General features: G+C 37.5%; 1 protein-coding gene across 1 annotated transcript in view; it reads right to left on the bottom strand.

Annotated features, from left to right (window-relative positions):
* The window catches only part of LOC141392558 (uncharacterized), a 72,987-nt gene extending 56,088 nt beyond the window's left edge, over nucleotides 1–16,899 (bottom strand). The window contains exon 1 of the mRNA XM_073965493.1: nucleotides 14,814–16,899. Within this exon, the coding sequence (XP_073821594.1) occupies nucleotides 14,814–14,841 (28 nt within the window). The 5' untranslated portion in view covers nucleotides 14,842–16,899. The remainder of the gene's footprint in view (nucleotides 1–14,813) is intronic.
* Nucleotides 16,900–17,152: the final 253 nt, after the last annotated feature.

Below are 17,152 nucleotides of genomic sequence, written 5' to 3'. Positions count from 1 at the left end.
TGGTATATTTAGGTGGTTTAAGAAATACATACCATAAATACACGAAAAGTACTAAATCGTTCTAAATTTGGTATGGGTGTAGGAAGAGAGCTGGAATTCGAAAATTTGTTCTTAGATGTAGATGACTTTGGAAAAACATATGTACTATGAAAAGTACTAGATGGCACAGAATTTGGTACAATTTGTTTTTGTGTAAAGGGGTCAACTGGCATTTTAAAATATGTCATATAGAGCTGGAAATGAGAATCGCGGTTGGTGTATATTGGGTTCATATAAGGGGGTAATTTTTCGAAGCTTATACGTATCATTTTGGTGTTGCATAATCGATAACATAATGAGTTAATGCGTACAAATTCTGAAATTGGAAATGAAATACCTGTTATAAGGTTACGAAAAGTACTAAATGGTACTAAAATTGACCTTGGTCGTTGGAATAAAGTTGGAATTATATAATTTGAAATAATACTAATAATGTACGTAAAGTTCCGAAGAGTAATATGCAATAAGTGTTTTAGATGTACTAAATAGTACTAAATATTAAAGGGCTGCATGTAATACCATAGGTATTGGGGAATAAGTAGGACAAAAGCTATACAATTTAAGATACGGTCTTAGGTTTTGGTCTGGTATTGTACTATTAGTTTTATGTGAAAAATCTTTCTTTATTCTGAACGTTTTAGTAAGTTTATTTGGAAATGTCGACCTAGGTGAAAATTTCTTACACGAATGCGTTTACCACCTGAGGACACAAATCCCTCTATAAAATACCTCAGAAATGTGGCTTCTTGTTGATGTGTAGGGGAGAGATACGGCTGTTTTTTTTTTTTTTTTTGGAAAATAGAAAAAAATGTGGTACGGACAATACTTATATAAAAATAAATAACAATTAAAATAGGTATTAGTACAACAACATTTTCAGTGTTCACCGTTTCCATATTAAATATTGTTTATTTATTTTTAATCCTTTCTGCATACGAAGCAGCGGGCACTTTGTTAGTATTTTATATTTTATGCTTTATATTTTATAAATGTTGTATTTTATACAAAAATACAATTTTTGTAGGTGTCGAATTTCTGCAAGGATAGCTATCTTCTTAAGTCTTTCAGACCCCCAATACTCATCATGAGTCAATAACGTTTGTTGGGTTAAGGATACCCATTCATATTCTCGGACGCACACCATCAAGAGGAACTTACATGCACACCGTCACAACATCAGTCATCAATGTTGTACCCACAAAACCAGATTCCTTGTTTGCACTTGTTGTGTGTACGTGTGTTAGTTAGTAAAGCGAGCGAGAGTGTCGTCTTGTCGTCTTCTTCGTCGTCGTGTCGCTATGTTATTCTGTGTGACAAAGTGTGTCAGGACTGTGCAATTATTTACAATTACTTAAAATTCCGTGGCATATGTCGGCCGCGGCAGTGGTGGTGGAGATGCTGTGACTGGCTGTAAGTGGAAGTGGAGGAGGAAACAATAAAAAAGAATACAACAAGAGAAGAAATTACATGTAAGTGAATGGGAATAAAGCAAGGCAACAATGGAAATAAAAGCGATGATTATAAAAAACAACAACAATAGCGACACATAAGACGATGATGATGATGACGAAAAAGGCAACCGCAACAGGAGAAGCAACCAACCAACAAACAAACAGAAATCATCAGCCAAGTCCATGTTAAAGGCAAGCATGTCGAAAATGTCAACTTGTTTGCCAAATGAGGAGTATCAACAGAAGACGAAAATGAAGAAGAAGAAGAGAGGGCAGAATTTGAAAAGGGAACAGGAAACATAACACTACAAATGGGTTTCCTTTGCATTGCTTGGCTGTTCGTTACATATAAGGGTGTGTGTGTGCCTTTAGCTTTCCTTTCTGAGAGCTTGTGTTCGCTTTTACTTTACGCAAAGTATTAACATAAACATACACTTATCACCCATTCGCTTGATGTTCTGTTCTGCTGTTGCTGTTTTACAAGCTCATGTATACTTCATGTATGATGCTCTTTGATAGAGTTTCCATTCCATGGAATTGTCATGTGCCAAATAAAAAGAGTTGTTCAGATGTGTTCGTTCGTGGAGGGAAATTTGACACTGTCATTCTTTAAATAATTTAATTTGCTAAAGAACAGACACGCCGAGTTACAAGGAACATTTGTTGCATACGTGATTGCTGGTTTCTTTTTTCACATCTACACTTTGCTTTAATTATGTACTACACCCTCAGATGCTAGAGGAAGGAGTTGGGTTCTTATTGATGTCGCACGTTATAATGTAGAACGTAATTAAAGCGTCAACGTATTTTTCTGTAAATAAGAAATTCCATGAAATTGAAATCAAATTTCCAAAACAATTTTTTTGAGAATCAAATTAGTTGGGAGCACAATATCTGTTGCACATTACACAGAAATGGAAAGTGTTATACAATACATATTAGTGTGGTGTTGAGGCGTCCACGTAATATTATAAGGACAGAGTGGGTAAAAATTATACTAGCGTAATACATGGGTGTGTCATCCAAATAATATATAGATTAAGAAGCTTCAGTTCTCAGGGTCAGTAGACTTTTACCTAAAGTAAAATATCTGTTTCTGATAAGATCTGAATATTTTGGCTGAGTGGTCAGTACACCGCACAGGAGTCAGAATCGTTTTATAATGAAAATATGTACCTCATAAGCGAAACGAGATATTCTGATAAGTTTTTAGCAGTTTTATGGAAAACCCCGTAACGGCAGCGGGTTATTACGTACCAGATTGAACAGAAATCATTGTATTTCGGCCGGCAGCTTCTAACCCAGCATAAAATCTATGCTTCTACGTAGGTTTCATGCTGCTACAACAACAACATAAGTTTATAGGTGAAGAAAAGACGTTATAAAATGAAAATTGTTTTATAAAATACTAGCAGACCCAGGTCCGCTTTGCTGGCCCTTGAAAAAGTTTTATGTTACCATTTCTTAAGTCATCTATTATATTTTTCTTGCATCTAATTAGCGATTCGGGATCTGCAAGTGACTAAAAATAACGATCTTCAGGAATGTTGGTGTCGATATGCAATTTTAACATACCGCCAAAGAACTGATGGCTTGAGGCATGCGTTTATTCCATCTGCTGGAATAGTATAACTGGAAGTGTTTGTCTGAAATCTACACGTGAATTGCTTCTTAAATCCTTGAAGAATCGATTTAAAGCTTCTAGGGAATTTTTATGCCAAATCGTACATTCCAGTGGCAACTTAAAGACCGTCTCTGTCGTCCTTCCATCTTCTTATAATGTATATCATATATATCTGATGAAGCTATAGCTATCGATATGATGCCTTCTAATCCAAACACTTGCTTTCCAATAAAACCAAAGCTTCGTTATGCATAAGATTTGGTATTTCCATTAATTTGTAACGTTCGTAAGTCTTACATATATAGCGCATTTAAAAAACAGGGCACAAGGGATAACCCTCCTCTCCGAAATTCAACAAAATATTTAGCCTATTTCCACCACTGGCCATCTCTGTACATCATCTGAAAATTATATGGAAATCGGTTCAGAAGTTTTGGAGATATAACATAGTAAAAAAAGGCGTGGTCGGGCCTTTAGGTCCCAAATAAGTACCAAGAATGGAGGACACAACCACCATTGCAAATTCATTTTCAAACCGATACGTTCGCAACATTTACAAAAATAGCGTTTTTTAAAAAACATAGGGCTTTACCCCTCCTGTACCCCTCCGAAATTCAACAAAATATATTGCTTATTTTCACCAGGGGTCATCCCTGTACATTCTCTGAAAATTTCAAGAAAATCGTTTAAGTAGTATTGGATTTATAACATATTTAAAAAAGTGGGTGTGGTAGGGTCTTTAAGCCCAAATGAGTACCAAGCATCAAGAAAATCCGTTAAGCAGTTTTGAAAAAGTGGGCGTGGTCAGGTCATCAGGCTCCAACTGAGTACCTAGGGTCGGAGACATAACCACCATTGCCTCGCAAATTAATTTTCTCACCGATACGTTGGTCAGTTTTGCTAAAATAGCAAAAGGGGAGGTACTCCGGCCCCTCCGAAATTAAAAAAAAATATATACAACTTTTTTCACCAAGGGACCTCCCTGTAAATTTTCTGAAATTTTCCGGAAAATCGGATCAGTAGTCAGTGGGCGTGCTAAAAATAGCGTTTTTTAACAAAATCTGGCTTAGGGGAGGTACCCCGACCCATCCGAAATTCACCTAATATTTAACCTATTTTCACCACTGGTCATCCCTACACATTCTCTGAAATGTTCAAGAAAATTGGATAAGTAGTTTATAAACGTGGGCGTGGTCGGGTCTTTAGGCCCTAGATAAGCAAGCACCTTGGGTCGAAGACTCAGCCACCATTGCCTCGCAAATTTACTTTCTAACCCATACGTTCGTAAGTTTTGCAAAAATAACGTTTTTAAGATATAGGGGCTATGGGAGGTACCCCACCCCCTCCGTAATTCAAGAAAATATGCAGCCTATTTTAACAAGAGGACATCCCGGTACATTATCTGATATTTTCAGGAAAATCAGCTAAATAGTTTCAGATATATAAAATATTTAGGCCCCAAATAAGTACATAGGGTCGAATATTCAACCACCGTTGCCTCAAAAATTAATTTTCTAACCGATACGTCCGAAAGTTTTGCAAAAATAGCGTTTTTAAAAAATAGGACCGAGGGGTGGTATCCCGTCCCCTCCGAAATATGTAACCTATTTTCACCACGGGTCCTCCCTGTACATTCTTTGAAGTTTTCAGGAAAATAGGTTCAGTAGTTTTGGTTATATGTATAACATATTTAAAAAGGTGGGCGTGCTAAAATAGCGTTTTTAAAAAATCGGCCAATTCAACGAAATTGAAAAATTTAAGTAATGAAAGCAAAACCACGGAAAGGCTTGGTTTTGATATCCTTAAGTTTTAGTTACGTCTTTGGGCATTTCAGGTGACCATATACACTTCGATACAATGAAAATGTGCTTCATTGAAATAATGGTCTTAAACCCCAAATATGTTTAGACGAAATCCGTTTCATACAATTTGGAGTCGATTTAGTGGCCATGGCCATATCGGTCCATTTCTTCGGTTACCTCCCCCACAAAAGTTAAAAATGTTTCGCTAAATGGTACGCACGATTAGGTCCAAGCTTTGCACATCGTAGTATTTCCTCCAGACATAGATCAGCTTCGAATATGCACTATATGGGTCCACTCCTCTGAGTACCTGCCACACTAATTTTCGAAATTGAATAGAATTGTCATAAAATTGGGCTCGCGGCCCCATTCATTGCGGTATAATTGTTTAGGGGGCAAGTCTACAAATCCTGAGAAAGTCTACATTGGAAACATTTTCGGGTACCTTCCTCACAAAAGTTCAACATTTTGTAAAGTGCAGTTATGGGCTATTCAAGGATCGCTTGTAAAGTACTTCTTATGGTCCTGTTTACAGCACTATATTGTTTTTCGTGGACAAGTCCATTCGTCCTGACATAATTGCCCAAAAGCTCCAAAAAGCCACGCTGGCCAACATTCAACCAACAACATCCCCGAAAGGACAAGAGACACTTCTCTCATATCATATTGGCTCAATAATATGGGACCTACTTTTCATAATCGAGTCCAAACGGCGTGTCTTACGACAACACTTGTATAGAAGTTTCTCATGGCTGAAATATTTAGGTAATCATAGCAGTCATTACACTGAGGTGATTTGCCACTGTCGAAAATGTTGATGTTCAGGTCAGAAATTGAACCGCAGATCTTCTGAGTGCAAGGCGGACGTGCCTACCACTGCACCATGATGTCTCTCGTTCTGGTCTTTTTGCGTCAGGTTATACTACCACGATAGAGTTTTTGTACCCTCAGCATTTATGCTAACGAGGGTATATACACTTTAATACGGACATAATGTGCCTCATCGAAATAATGGTAAAAGACCCCAAGTATGTTTGATCGAAATCCATTTCAGACAATTTGGAGTTGATTTAGCCATGTCCATACGTCTGCCTGTCTGGCTGGCTGGTGAGCACGATAACTCTCGAACGGATGAACCGATTTGTTTCAAAATTTGGCCTTCGTAATATTTTGTTTAAACTTAGTTTAAGTTCGACGATGGGCTATATCGGTCCACTCCTCCAGGTACCTCTCCCACAAGAGTTCGAAAATGTTAGGAAAATTTGTGCGCACGATAACTCTTGAAGGGAGTAACCGATTTGGTCCATGCTTTGCACATAGTAAAATGTCTACCAGACTTAGATAAGGTTCCAATGTGGACACAATCGGCCCCCTCCTTCGGGTACCTTCCACACAAAATTTCGGAAAAGTTCACTTTATGACCTTCTTTCGAAACGCTTTGATTTTTGTTGCAGCAACTTATGTTCAGGGGCAAGTACATACTTCATGCGAAAATTGCCTAAAAGGTTTAAAAACCGCCTATGACACCATGTGTAGTGGTTGGAGCGCAAGAAAACTGTCGTACAGATCTGCCGATTCGGTCGAAAATGTGGCCTTCGTAATATTTTGTGCAAACTTAGTTTAAGTTCGAAAATAAACCATATCGGTTCACTCCTTCAGGTACCATCCCCAACAAAAGTTCAAAAATGTTCGGAAAAATTGTGCGCACCATAACTCTTGAAGGGAGTGACCGATGTGGTACATACTTTACACATCATAATATAGCTACCATAGATATATTAAGTTCGAATATGGACTTTATTTGTCCACTCCTTCGGGTACCTCCCACACAAAATTTTGGATAAGTTCACTTTAAGACATGTTCTCGAATCACGTTGATTTTTGTTGAAGCAACTTGCAATCGATGCCTCAATTACGACGGTAAAAGTTTTTTATGGGCAAGACCATATTTCTTCAGAAAACAGCCCGAAAGTTGTAAAAAACCCTATATCGCCATATTTAGGAGAGCACGATAACCTCGAACTGATCAACCGATTTGGTCCAAAATTTGGCCTTCGTCATATTTTGTCCAAACTTCGTTTCAGTTCGAAGATGGGCAATACCGGTCCACAACTTCCCCCGAATATTTAAAAAGTGTCACTTTAATGGTATGCACGATATCTCTTGAACATATTTGGGCCAAACTTTGAATTTCCTAATGTCTTTTCCAAATTTAGCTTAACTTTTAAAATGGAGGTACCTCCCCCACAATAGTTCAACATTTGTGTTTAAGTGCATTTTAAGATATATTTGGAAATGTATACCGATGCTGTTCGTTGTAGTCCTGTTTACATAGATATTATGTTTTCCGTGAACAAGTCCATGCTTCCTGTCATACTGGTCAAAAATTATAGATATGATGACCCACTGAAATGAGTGAGGTCGAAAAGATATGACTCCCAAAATAAGACCCACTTCCATAATGCAGGTCGGTTCTTTTAATACTTCCTCTGCAACACTTTTGAACTTTAATCCTAATCCACATTTTCGTCGACAAGTTTAAATGCCCACAAAATACGGAAAAGACCCTAAATACATTCGATCTGACCGTAGAAAAAAATTTTCAATTCACATAGGCTGAAGGTATATACATATGTGTCGGCAAAGCCGACTTATACTTTTTACTTGTTTTTGTTTTTCTTTTTGACAATTTAAATTTACTTTGTTTTAATAAAGATTTATAGAAAACAGGGAGAGTCGTTAAAAACAGTCTGTAAATTTCGCGAATTCGTTGCAAATGACCACATATTCTCTTGTCCGATGGGTACAATAAAAATACATTAGGCTTGATAAGTCTACCCATCGCAATATATTCACTGGTGAAAATATAAAAAAATATCCCACTAAATAATAATGTAGGCACTTCGGTGATAATTCATTTTTTATTATTATACACTTCATCACTACAAAGCCATAGCAATATACAGATGAGCCTTTTCAATTGTTTTAAAATGTTAACAGATGGATTTAACATCTGTTGTGTCGTTTTAACGATTAGATTATATTGTTCCAATCATTTTTTGTAGGTGGGGATGTCAGAATGTCAAATGGGATTCTTTGCTATTTAGCGATATATCCGATTCTCTTAGGAATATTTCACATTAAAAGACAGCCATTGAAAATATAGAATTTCACATTTTTTGCAATTTTCACACACTGGCGTCATAACAACACAACACAAAGCATGATTTTGGTTGTGGATTTGTAGTTGGTCGGAGGTTAAAACATCTGCAGCGAGTAAAAGACTTGCTGCAATTCGGATAACAGCTAAATTTTTAAACATCAGTTTTAGTTTCACCCATAGTCCCACTGAAGACAAAGACGAACAGACCAAAAATTTATTTTACGAGCGCTTAGAAAATTATTCATTGGGAAGGAGAATACCTTTGGCCTAACAGTCTCCACAGTGAAACGATATAAAATAAGGTTGATAGACTTCGCAGCGACAAACACATGGTAGTTTACAGTACGAGATTTAAACTAGGAATAGGTAATGAAAAGCAATAATCAATTTTTCGACTTTTCGATTGTTGTCTAAAACTAAAAAAGCGATTTTTAGGTCTGGCGATTATTTCAATTGTCCTAAAATTCGACTTTCGACTGTTTTGATAGCCGCAGAAAATAGATTATAATCGAGTATTCGTCGATTTTCGAGTTTTCTTTTGATATGCGGGTATTTCAATTGTCCTAAAATTCGACTTTCGATTATGCGATTTTCTTTTAAGTCAAAACTCGACTTCGATTTTTAGATTTTTGTCTACCAAATACCGACTAATTGATTAATCGAAAGTCGACTTACATATCCCTAATTTAAACATTCCATAGCAAACATCGACTCGGATAACCACCTTGTGCAGCAAAGGTGCGTATTCGATTAAACGTTACAAATAAGACAGAAATAGGGCTTACCGATGTCTTGCAAGCACAGTGGCCCAATTGCTTAATGTAAGCACTACTGGTTTCGATAACATACTAGCACAGTTGCAAAGTAGTACGCACTCCATGCAAACAACCACAAAAACCCAAACTTGGATACCCATGGTATGACCAGAAGTGGTGTGCTGCTACCGATGGGAACAATGCCGCATATAGCGCTACTCTGCAACCAGTAGCAATGCATAGCGCACGAGGACGGTATCGGGAGAAAAGAGAGAGGAGAAACGTATTTTCCGCAAGCAAAAGAGAGAAATGGAAGAGTGTTAGTGTGAAAATATCGAAATGTACAGGAGCATGAATGAAGTCATAAAATTTCTACCAAAGAGTAAAACATCAAACTGATGGTTTTGGTACTGGCACGTCTTACTGTAGCGACTAGCAAGGTAGTTTGGTAATTGATACAGATGTGTGCGCGTGATATGAATTTTTCCATTTATTTTTTCCTATTATTTTTTGCGATGATCGTGACATGTTTAGGATGTGAAATGGACCAAAACAAAAATGTTTATCTATTTTGTAAGGGCTCTATAAGTTTAGAGTTTACGACATAGAAGTAGCTTGCATTTTAAAGTGATGATTAGATAATATTTTGCGGGTGAAATGGACCAACAGTTTTGTGTGAAAATTGGTAAAATTTTTAGTATAATGATTATATCCTTATTCCTGGAAGATATTTTCCACACCCGTAAGTTATATTTAGAGGAGGAACTCTGGACCTTTCCATTGACGGCAATTATGCTGATGTATGTTGTCAGGTTACATAGTTACAGCATAGTATATACAGGGATCATACCGTTTTAATTGTGTGTAGTGTTACCATAATCACGCTAGAGCTAATACATTTGTGCACGAAGAAAGAGGTTTGGTCAAGAAAAATTACAATAATTTTGAAAAATTATCAGATAGTATTTTGGGGGTGAAATTTATTATTGACTAATGTGGAAAAAATATACAAATTCAATTTTTGGTCCAAAATATATATTCTGGGGCCATATTCCGACAAATTACGAAAACAAAACTTGAAAACCAACTCTTGCCCTGTCCTTTGATGCAAATTATATTATATTATTATGCAAATTATTATATCAATAACATAACCTATCACAATCATATAAAATAAATTCCGTAGAAAACAATGCCCGGGCGATATAGTGTAGGGTGTCACATGGTCGTCCCCGTCCGATTATAGCCCTCACTGATGTGCTTTTTAAAATAAAAAAAAAAATTGTTTCACCGAAATATGAAATTATTCGAGGGCTGAACGATAACTATCTGGTCTAACAATGAAAACGCGAATATTTAGCACCAATAATAGTTTTATTGATTTCTTAAGCAGTCTTCAGGATGATTTATACGCTTTTTCATGCGCTGAAACCAATTGTTGAATCCCTTTTCCCACTCCGATTTAGACACCTCCAAGACATGATTTTTGAACGCTTTTACAGCATCTTCTGGCTACGAAAATCGTTGATCATGCCTTTTCTTCTTGGTATGCTGGAATCAAATAAAGACATTGGGTCCCCAGTCAGGGCTGTATGGCGGATGACCCATCAATTCCATGTTTTGTCCGGCCAAACTCGCATGGCACAGTGGTCGAAATCGCTGTTCTAGCGGCGCAAACCTTTCCTTCCAAATAAGTTGCCGTTTGGTACATAGGGTTTCTAGTGGTCAGTAAACTTTTCCACCCACTTTTCCAATCCCACGGCAGCGGATTCTAACGTACCGGATTGACCCGAAACCATAGAGTTTCGGCCAGCGGCTGCCAACCCAGCATCAAATCTATGCTTCTACATAGGTTGCATGCTGCTACAACAACAACCAAAAATTGTGGACATAGGTCCACGTTTGGGTATAGGCCCTTTTTAGGTACCTCCCGATTTTTAGTATCTTGGGGATTTAAGCTACATTTTCCGACCAAATTTGGTGTTATTTGGTATTTGGAGTACCCAGTGGCCACAAACATTCTCTACCAAAAATTGTGGACATAGGTCAACTTTTTGATATTGCCCCCATATAACGGTACCTCCCAATATTTGGTATTTTGAGGATTTTGTCCACATTTTCAGACCTTTGGCAGTGGAGGTTCTCGTTGGTTATACATCTTCTCCACCAAAAAGTTTGAACATACATCAACGTTTTGATATAGTCCCCATATAACTGTACTGCCCGATTTTTGATATTTTGAGGATTTAAGCTACATTTTCCGCCCAAATTAGGTTTAATTTGGTATTTAGAGTTCCCGGTGGACACATACATTCTCCACTAAAAATTATCCGTTCACGGAAGGTTTAATTTTTTCTGGCATAACAGCCGATTTTGGTCGACCCTCATGCCAATCGTTTTTCTGGCCAGTGTCGACCACGATTGAATTCATTAAACCAGTTTATCATAGTGCTTTAAGATGGCACTTTATCAACATACAATGATTTAATTTGCTCTATGCACTCTTGTCGTGATTATCCACGTCGAAAATTTGTGAAAAATTATCGGACGAAAATATTCAAAAGTAAATTCCATTTTCTTCAGTGATGGGGGGCGCTTGACTTATCAGAAGCCTTTGACACTTTCAAACAATCCATACTGTTTGAGTATATCGAGCAAACAATCCTCCGGCCCAGGTTGAAACGTTGTACACTCAATTGTATATGTGGACGCAAGTCGTAGTTGGATTTTAAGAACAAGAATTCCAAACCCAGCAGAGTGAAACAGGCAGTTCCCCAATGTGGGGTGATATCTCCCGAACTGTTTAAGCTCTACCTCTCCTATATTCAGCCCCCTCCAGATAGCATTGATATTGTAACGTGATGACATATGACTTGAATGTCATGGTCGATGGTAGCAGAATTCCGACCACAAACTACCCCAAAATTGTAAGGGTCACATTCGACAGCATGTTCTCGTCGTCCGCGAATGACACTGCTACAGGGTCCTCAAGTCCCTAGCCGACAGCACTTGGGGTGCAGATAAAGAAACCTTGTGTTCATGTGTTAGTGGACCATCTACATGAGGAGACAAAGATTCTTCCGGTACAGCAGAACAATGACAAGCTTTCGTTGCAGTACTTGCTCGGATGTTACCGTGAAAGCCATTCTAATCACCACATGGTGGATAGGACCACCCCTCCCTCCCGCACACAGGCATGTCAGGAAAGATGTTCATTATCTAGAAAGAGAAATCCAGCGTTACAATAGAGAATCCATAGACCAAGCATATCAAGCACGTTTGAATAGCATCTATACGGATTAAGGCGCAAATGTCATAAACAACTAAACAACAACAACCTCATCTGTCATCAGCTGCCACGAAAACCCAGAGTAATTTGGGCTCAACTACCCTCCATATAAAAATAGCAATGTTACAACAATAACGAAGCCCCTCAAACTACCTTGAACGTGAATCTCCATTCTCTGGATATCCTGGACCAGTTTTAAGCGGCGAAGACGGCTTTGGGCTCCAATTTTTACAGCTTGCATATGCGAGGGTCTTAAACATTATAATCAGTTTATGATATGTCCATCTCTTTCTGATCTGACTTACCCTCAGTGTTCGAAGTAGTGACACTTGGCCTTAAGGTGATTTCAACCAAGATGAAAGAAGATACTGGCGCCGGTGTATATTGAAAAAATCTATTATTCAAATGATAACATAAATTTACGATAGCTGTAGCGTATTTTAAGTAGAGATTTTTGCTATTAAGAAAGCGCCAGGGTTAGTCAGGAGTTGAAACCAGTTTTTAAGGACCCGTGACAATATATGTCGATAGTTATGCGACCTTTAGGCTCTCAGGTTATGGGCAATAAACTCGCGAGCTATCTTTGACTACAAAAAACCTCTGTATGATGTATGAGACAGTAATATAATGGGAAATGAATTAGAAGATGATTGAGTTTGAGGTGGCTCTAAGTCGATCGATTTACCATCAATGTGCTACCACATCGGCAAATTTTGTGAGATGTACCTAAAGAAGGCGCAACGCAAATGGGGTATAAAATAGAGATGTGGGATATTAAAGGCAAACCGACCTGCGATCCAGAATCGAGATGGAAATTACCACCCCTTGCGTAAGTCCCTGTTCCTATGTATCCATAAGGCTTAAGAATATAACAACACTAATTTGACAATTTTTCAATTTTTTGTTGATCAAAACTTATTGTAAGGCCATTGAACCAGTTTTCATATATATTTGTTATACCCTCAGCCTTTAGGCTAAGGAGGGTATATACACTTTGATACGATGAAAATGTGCCTCATCGAAATAATGGTTTTAGACCACAAGTATGTTTGGACGAAATGTGTTTCAGACAATTTGGAGTCGATTTAGCCATGTCCGTCCGTCTGTCTGTCTGTCCTGCTGGCTGGAGCGCACGATAACTCTCGAATGGATGAACCGATTCGGTTCAAATTTTGGCTTTCGTAATATTTTGCCCAAACTTAGTTTAAGTTCGAAGATGAGCTACATCGGTCCACTCCTTCCGATACCTACCCCCCAAAAGTTCGAAAATGTTCGGAAAGTTTGTGCGCACGATAACTCTTGAAGGGAGTAACCGATTTGGTCCATACTTTGTATAGCGTAAACTTTCTACCAGAGTAATATGAGGTTCCAATATGGTCTCAATAGGTCCACTCCTTCGGGTACCTCCCACACAAAATTTCGGAAAAGTTCAGTTTAGGGCCATCTCTCGAATCGCTTTGATTTTTGTTTTAGCAACTTGTATTCACTGCCCTTCATACGACGGTACAAGTTTCATCAGGGGCAAGTCCATACTTCCTGAGAAAATAGCCTGAAAGTTGCAAAGAAAACCCTATGACATCGTGTGAGGTGGTTGGAGCGCAAGATAACTCTATAACGGATCTGCCGATTCGGTCCAAAATATGGCCTTAGTAATATTTTGTCCAAACATAGTTTAAGTTTGAAGATAAGCCATATCGGTCCACTCCTTCAGGTACCTTCCCCACAAAAGTTCAAAAATGACCGGAAAAATTGTTCGAGCGGTGACTCTTGAAGGGAGTGGCCGAATTGGTCTCTACTTTACACATCCTAATATATCTACCAGATATAGATTAGGTTCAAATATGGACTATATTTGTCCACTCCATCCGGTACCTCCCACACAAAATTTTTGGATAAGTTCACTTTAGGACCTGATATCGAATCACTTTGAATTTTTTTGAAGCAACTTGCATTCGCTGCCTTATTTACGATGGTAAAAGTTTTTTCAGGGGCAAGTCCATACTTCTTGAGCAAACAGCCCGATGAGTGTAAAAACCCCCTATGGCACCATATGTTGTGGCTGGAGATCCACATCCATAACGGTCAATGTCGATCCATTCCTTTTAGTATCTCCTCCGCAAAACTTTTGATCTTTAATCCTAATCAACATGTTTGTCTGTTCAAACCACCAAAAGTTTTTAAAACCCCCTAAATACATACATATTTTGGGAAAAAATTGTTTCAATATACACAGGCTGAGGGTATATTTCTGTCGGCAAAGCCGACTGATACTTTTTTACTTGTTTTTTTCTAAGATGAATCGAAAGCAACTTCCTTCGAATTACTACCAAACTCCTGTTGTTTTAAACATATTTGGTTCATTTTGCAAACAGAAATTTGTTAGTAATTCGAACGAATTTCGAATCGTTTTCGATAAACCGACCATAAAATCCCAGACAGAAATACGTTCAAATATTCACCGAATCATGGACTTAATGGAGTCTGTAAATCCAAGATTTCGTCAAAATTTCCCAAAAATTATATTGTACTCTTCAACCATTCTCCCCTCCCAAGTGTTATGCTCTGTTTGCCAGCCCTAACCGCACTTCAAGTCAACAACAACAAAAAACAAACCCCAGAAAAATATGTGTTAAAAGTAAAATTGTAAACATATGTACACCATGAAGTATACGTACTTTTTTACTACTCACCGTTATTCATACGCATCGCCACACTCATCTTAGTGTTGGTGAGGCTTTTTGGGTTGTAAATAAAATCCAAGAAGGATGGATATTGCTTTTCAGACTGGCTGTTTGTTTGACTGGCTGGCTGACGAAATGAATGGTTTGTGTTTAAAAAGCGTTCCTTCGTTTCTTTCACTTGATGAGGAGTGTCTATGCTTTGGAATGTGGGTGTCTATCTATGAGTGTGTAGGAGAGTTACGTTTCCCTGGGTGTCTGTCTATCTTGGATGTTAGTGTGTGCTTGTGTGGGGGATTTTGAAGTTATCTCTTATCGTGGTCGTCGTCGTCGTAGAAGAAAAAACGCTTCAATGATTTCTGCCTTTGTTGCTTACAAACGATTTTTTTTTATTTTTAATGCTATTAGAGTTGGCAATGATGACGATGATGCCAGCTGCTGGAGGGTAACTTCGTTCATACGTTAAGGTTGTTGCGTGGTCCAGCCAAGATGTTGGTTATTAATAGCTTCTGTCTTTGTGTGTTTCTATGTCTAGGCTTATATTTGGTTTAGATAGTTCTTTGTTGTTTTGCTCCAATTGCATTGCATTTGTAAGAAGAACAAGAAGAAGCTGGTGTGTGTGTGCAGCAGCAGCAGGTTCAACAATGACGACAACAATGATAATGCTCTGGTAATAAGATAGAGGATGTGAGACACAAACACTCAACTTAACCCACATGCATACCGTAGGAATTACCTCAGCCTTAGAAGGAAACTAGTCATTATTGTTTTTTTATTTTTATTATTATTGAGGTTGATTCCAGAATAAGGGAGAGGGGGAAAGAGTTGAATCGAATGCCTTAAGTTTTGTATTACGGTAGACCTTAAAACCCTGCTTTATCCGCAATGATACATGATTGTGGTGTTAGCAGCAGCGGTAAAGAACTTTGCAGCAGCAATTGAAGAAGCCATGGTGTATGTGTCGATGATTCTCCTTGTGGATGTTGTTGTTGTTGGGTTTGTGTTTCTTGACATTCTACAGATGTACGATCTGAATATTTTCTATAAATTTTTTGTACATTTCTTTAAAGCTTTTCTATTCTTTTTATTCGGATTAGATTATGTTAGGTTTCTCCTCTTGGTTTGTATGTACGAATGAATATGTATAGGTGTGTGTGCGTGTGTGAGTGCGCTAGTATTTTCTTTAATATTGCTAATCTCAATGAATATCCTTGGTTTCCATTTCTTTTTTTTATGGGTTCACTTGGAATTTATTGTAGTTTGTTTGTGTTGCTGTTGTTGTTGTTTTTTCATTCTGTTTTTTATTTCACTAAAATACCCGTATTACGAAGGATGTGCATAATAAATTTTTTGCTGGTTTGGTATGCTGCTGGTATGTATGTATGTGTCAGCAGCAGCATTTGTGGTATCCACAGAGTAGTGAATGTCCTGTTTTATTTTATTTTTTGCTTCTTTGCCTTTGACGAAAGCAAGAACACACTTATGCAAGAACACCAAATTTGAAATGAAAATTTGCCAAAAAAATCTTCTTAATTTCACTTTAAGGGATTTTGGTTTTTCTTTTTTTTTCTTTTTTCACTAATAAAAATATCACACCAATAAATTTCAAAATGAATTAACTAACATTATTTTAATTTTTACACACAATTTCTTTTTTTTCTTTGTAATGCTATGTAGTAATGTCTGTATATAACATTTCTAAGTAAAAGATTTTTTTCCTTCTTTTGTTTGTTGTTTTTGGACTAAACTTATTGTATAACAAAAATAAAGTAAATCGTTTTATTCGTTCGTTCGTTTGATTTTGTGTTTTTTTACACGGCCGTTTTTCGTTTCAAAAAGTAAAGTGAAAATATTATTTAAAACAATTTTTGTAATGCCTAACGCAGCTTTACACAGAACCTTTGAAATTTTTTCTTTTGCTTTTTGTATATGTGTGTCTGTCTGGTTGCTTCCTTCCTTCCTTTTTGGCCGTCGTAGTAGCAAAAAAATTGTTATGTCTTGTATTTTTTTTTTTCTAAAGTGTCTTTTAGAGTAGAGGAAATGAAACACCTCAGCACACTTTCGAAGATGCGAACGAGATAACAATGATGCTGAAACTGAAACGTTGTGGCATTGCGAAAGACCAAAAATCCTTTTTTGTGCTCGCATCACACAGTCACGCACTCATCACAATAACAACCGAATTTCTTTACACTCTCAAAAGTAAGTGAGAGAAAATGAGAGCGAAGAAGAGAGATGATTAGCGAAACACCAACGCATAATAATCACAGGCAGCATCCCAGTTACAGTGATGCCAACTCTGAGATGCAAAAAATATTGATTTTGTGGAAATACGTTTTTAGAGGATTAAG

This window comes from Musca autumnalis, unplaced genomic scaffold (genome assembly GCF_047663935.1).
Source record: "Musca autumnalis isolate F117 unplaced genomic scaffold, ASM4766393v1 scaffold_2, whole genome shotgun sequence".
NCBI classification, from domain to species: domain Eukaryota; kingdom Metazoa; phylum Arthropoda; class Insecta; order Diptera; family Muscidae; genus Musca; species Musca autumnalis.
This window is presented reverse-complemented; position numbering and strand designations above follow the sequence as displayed.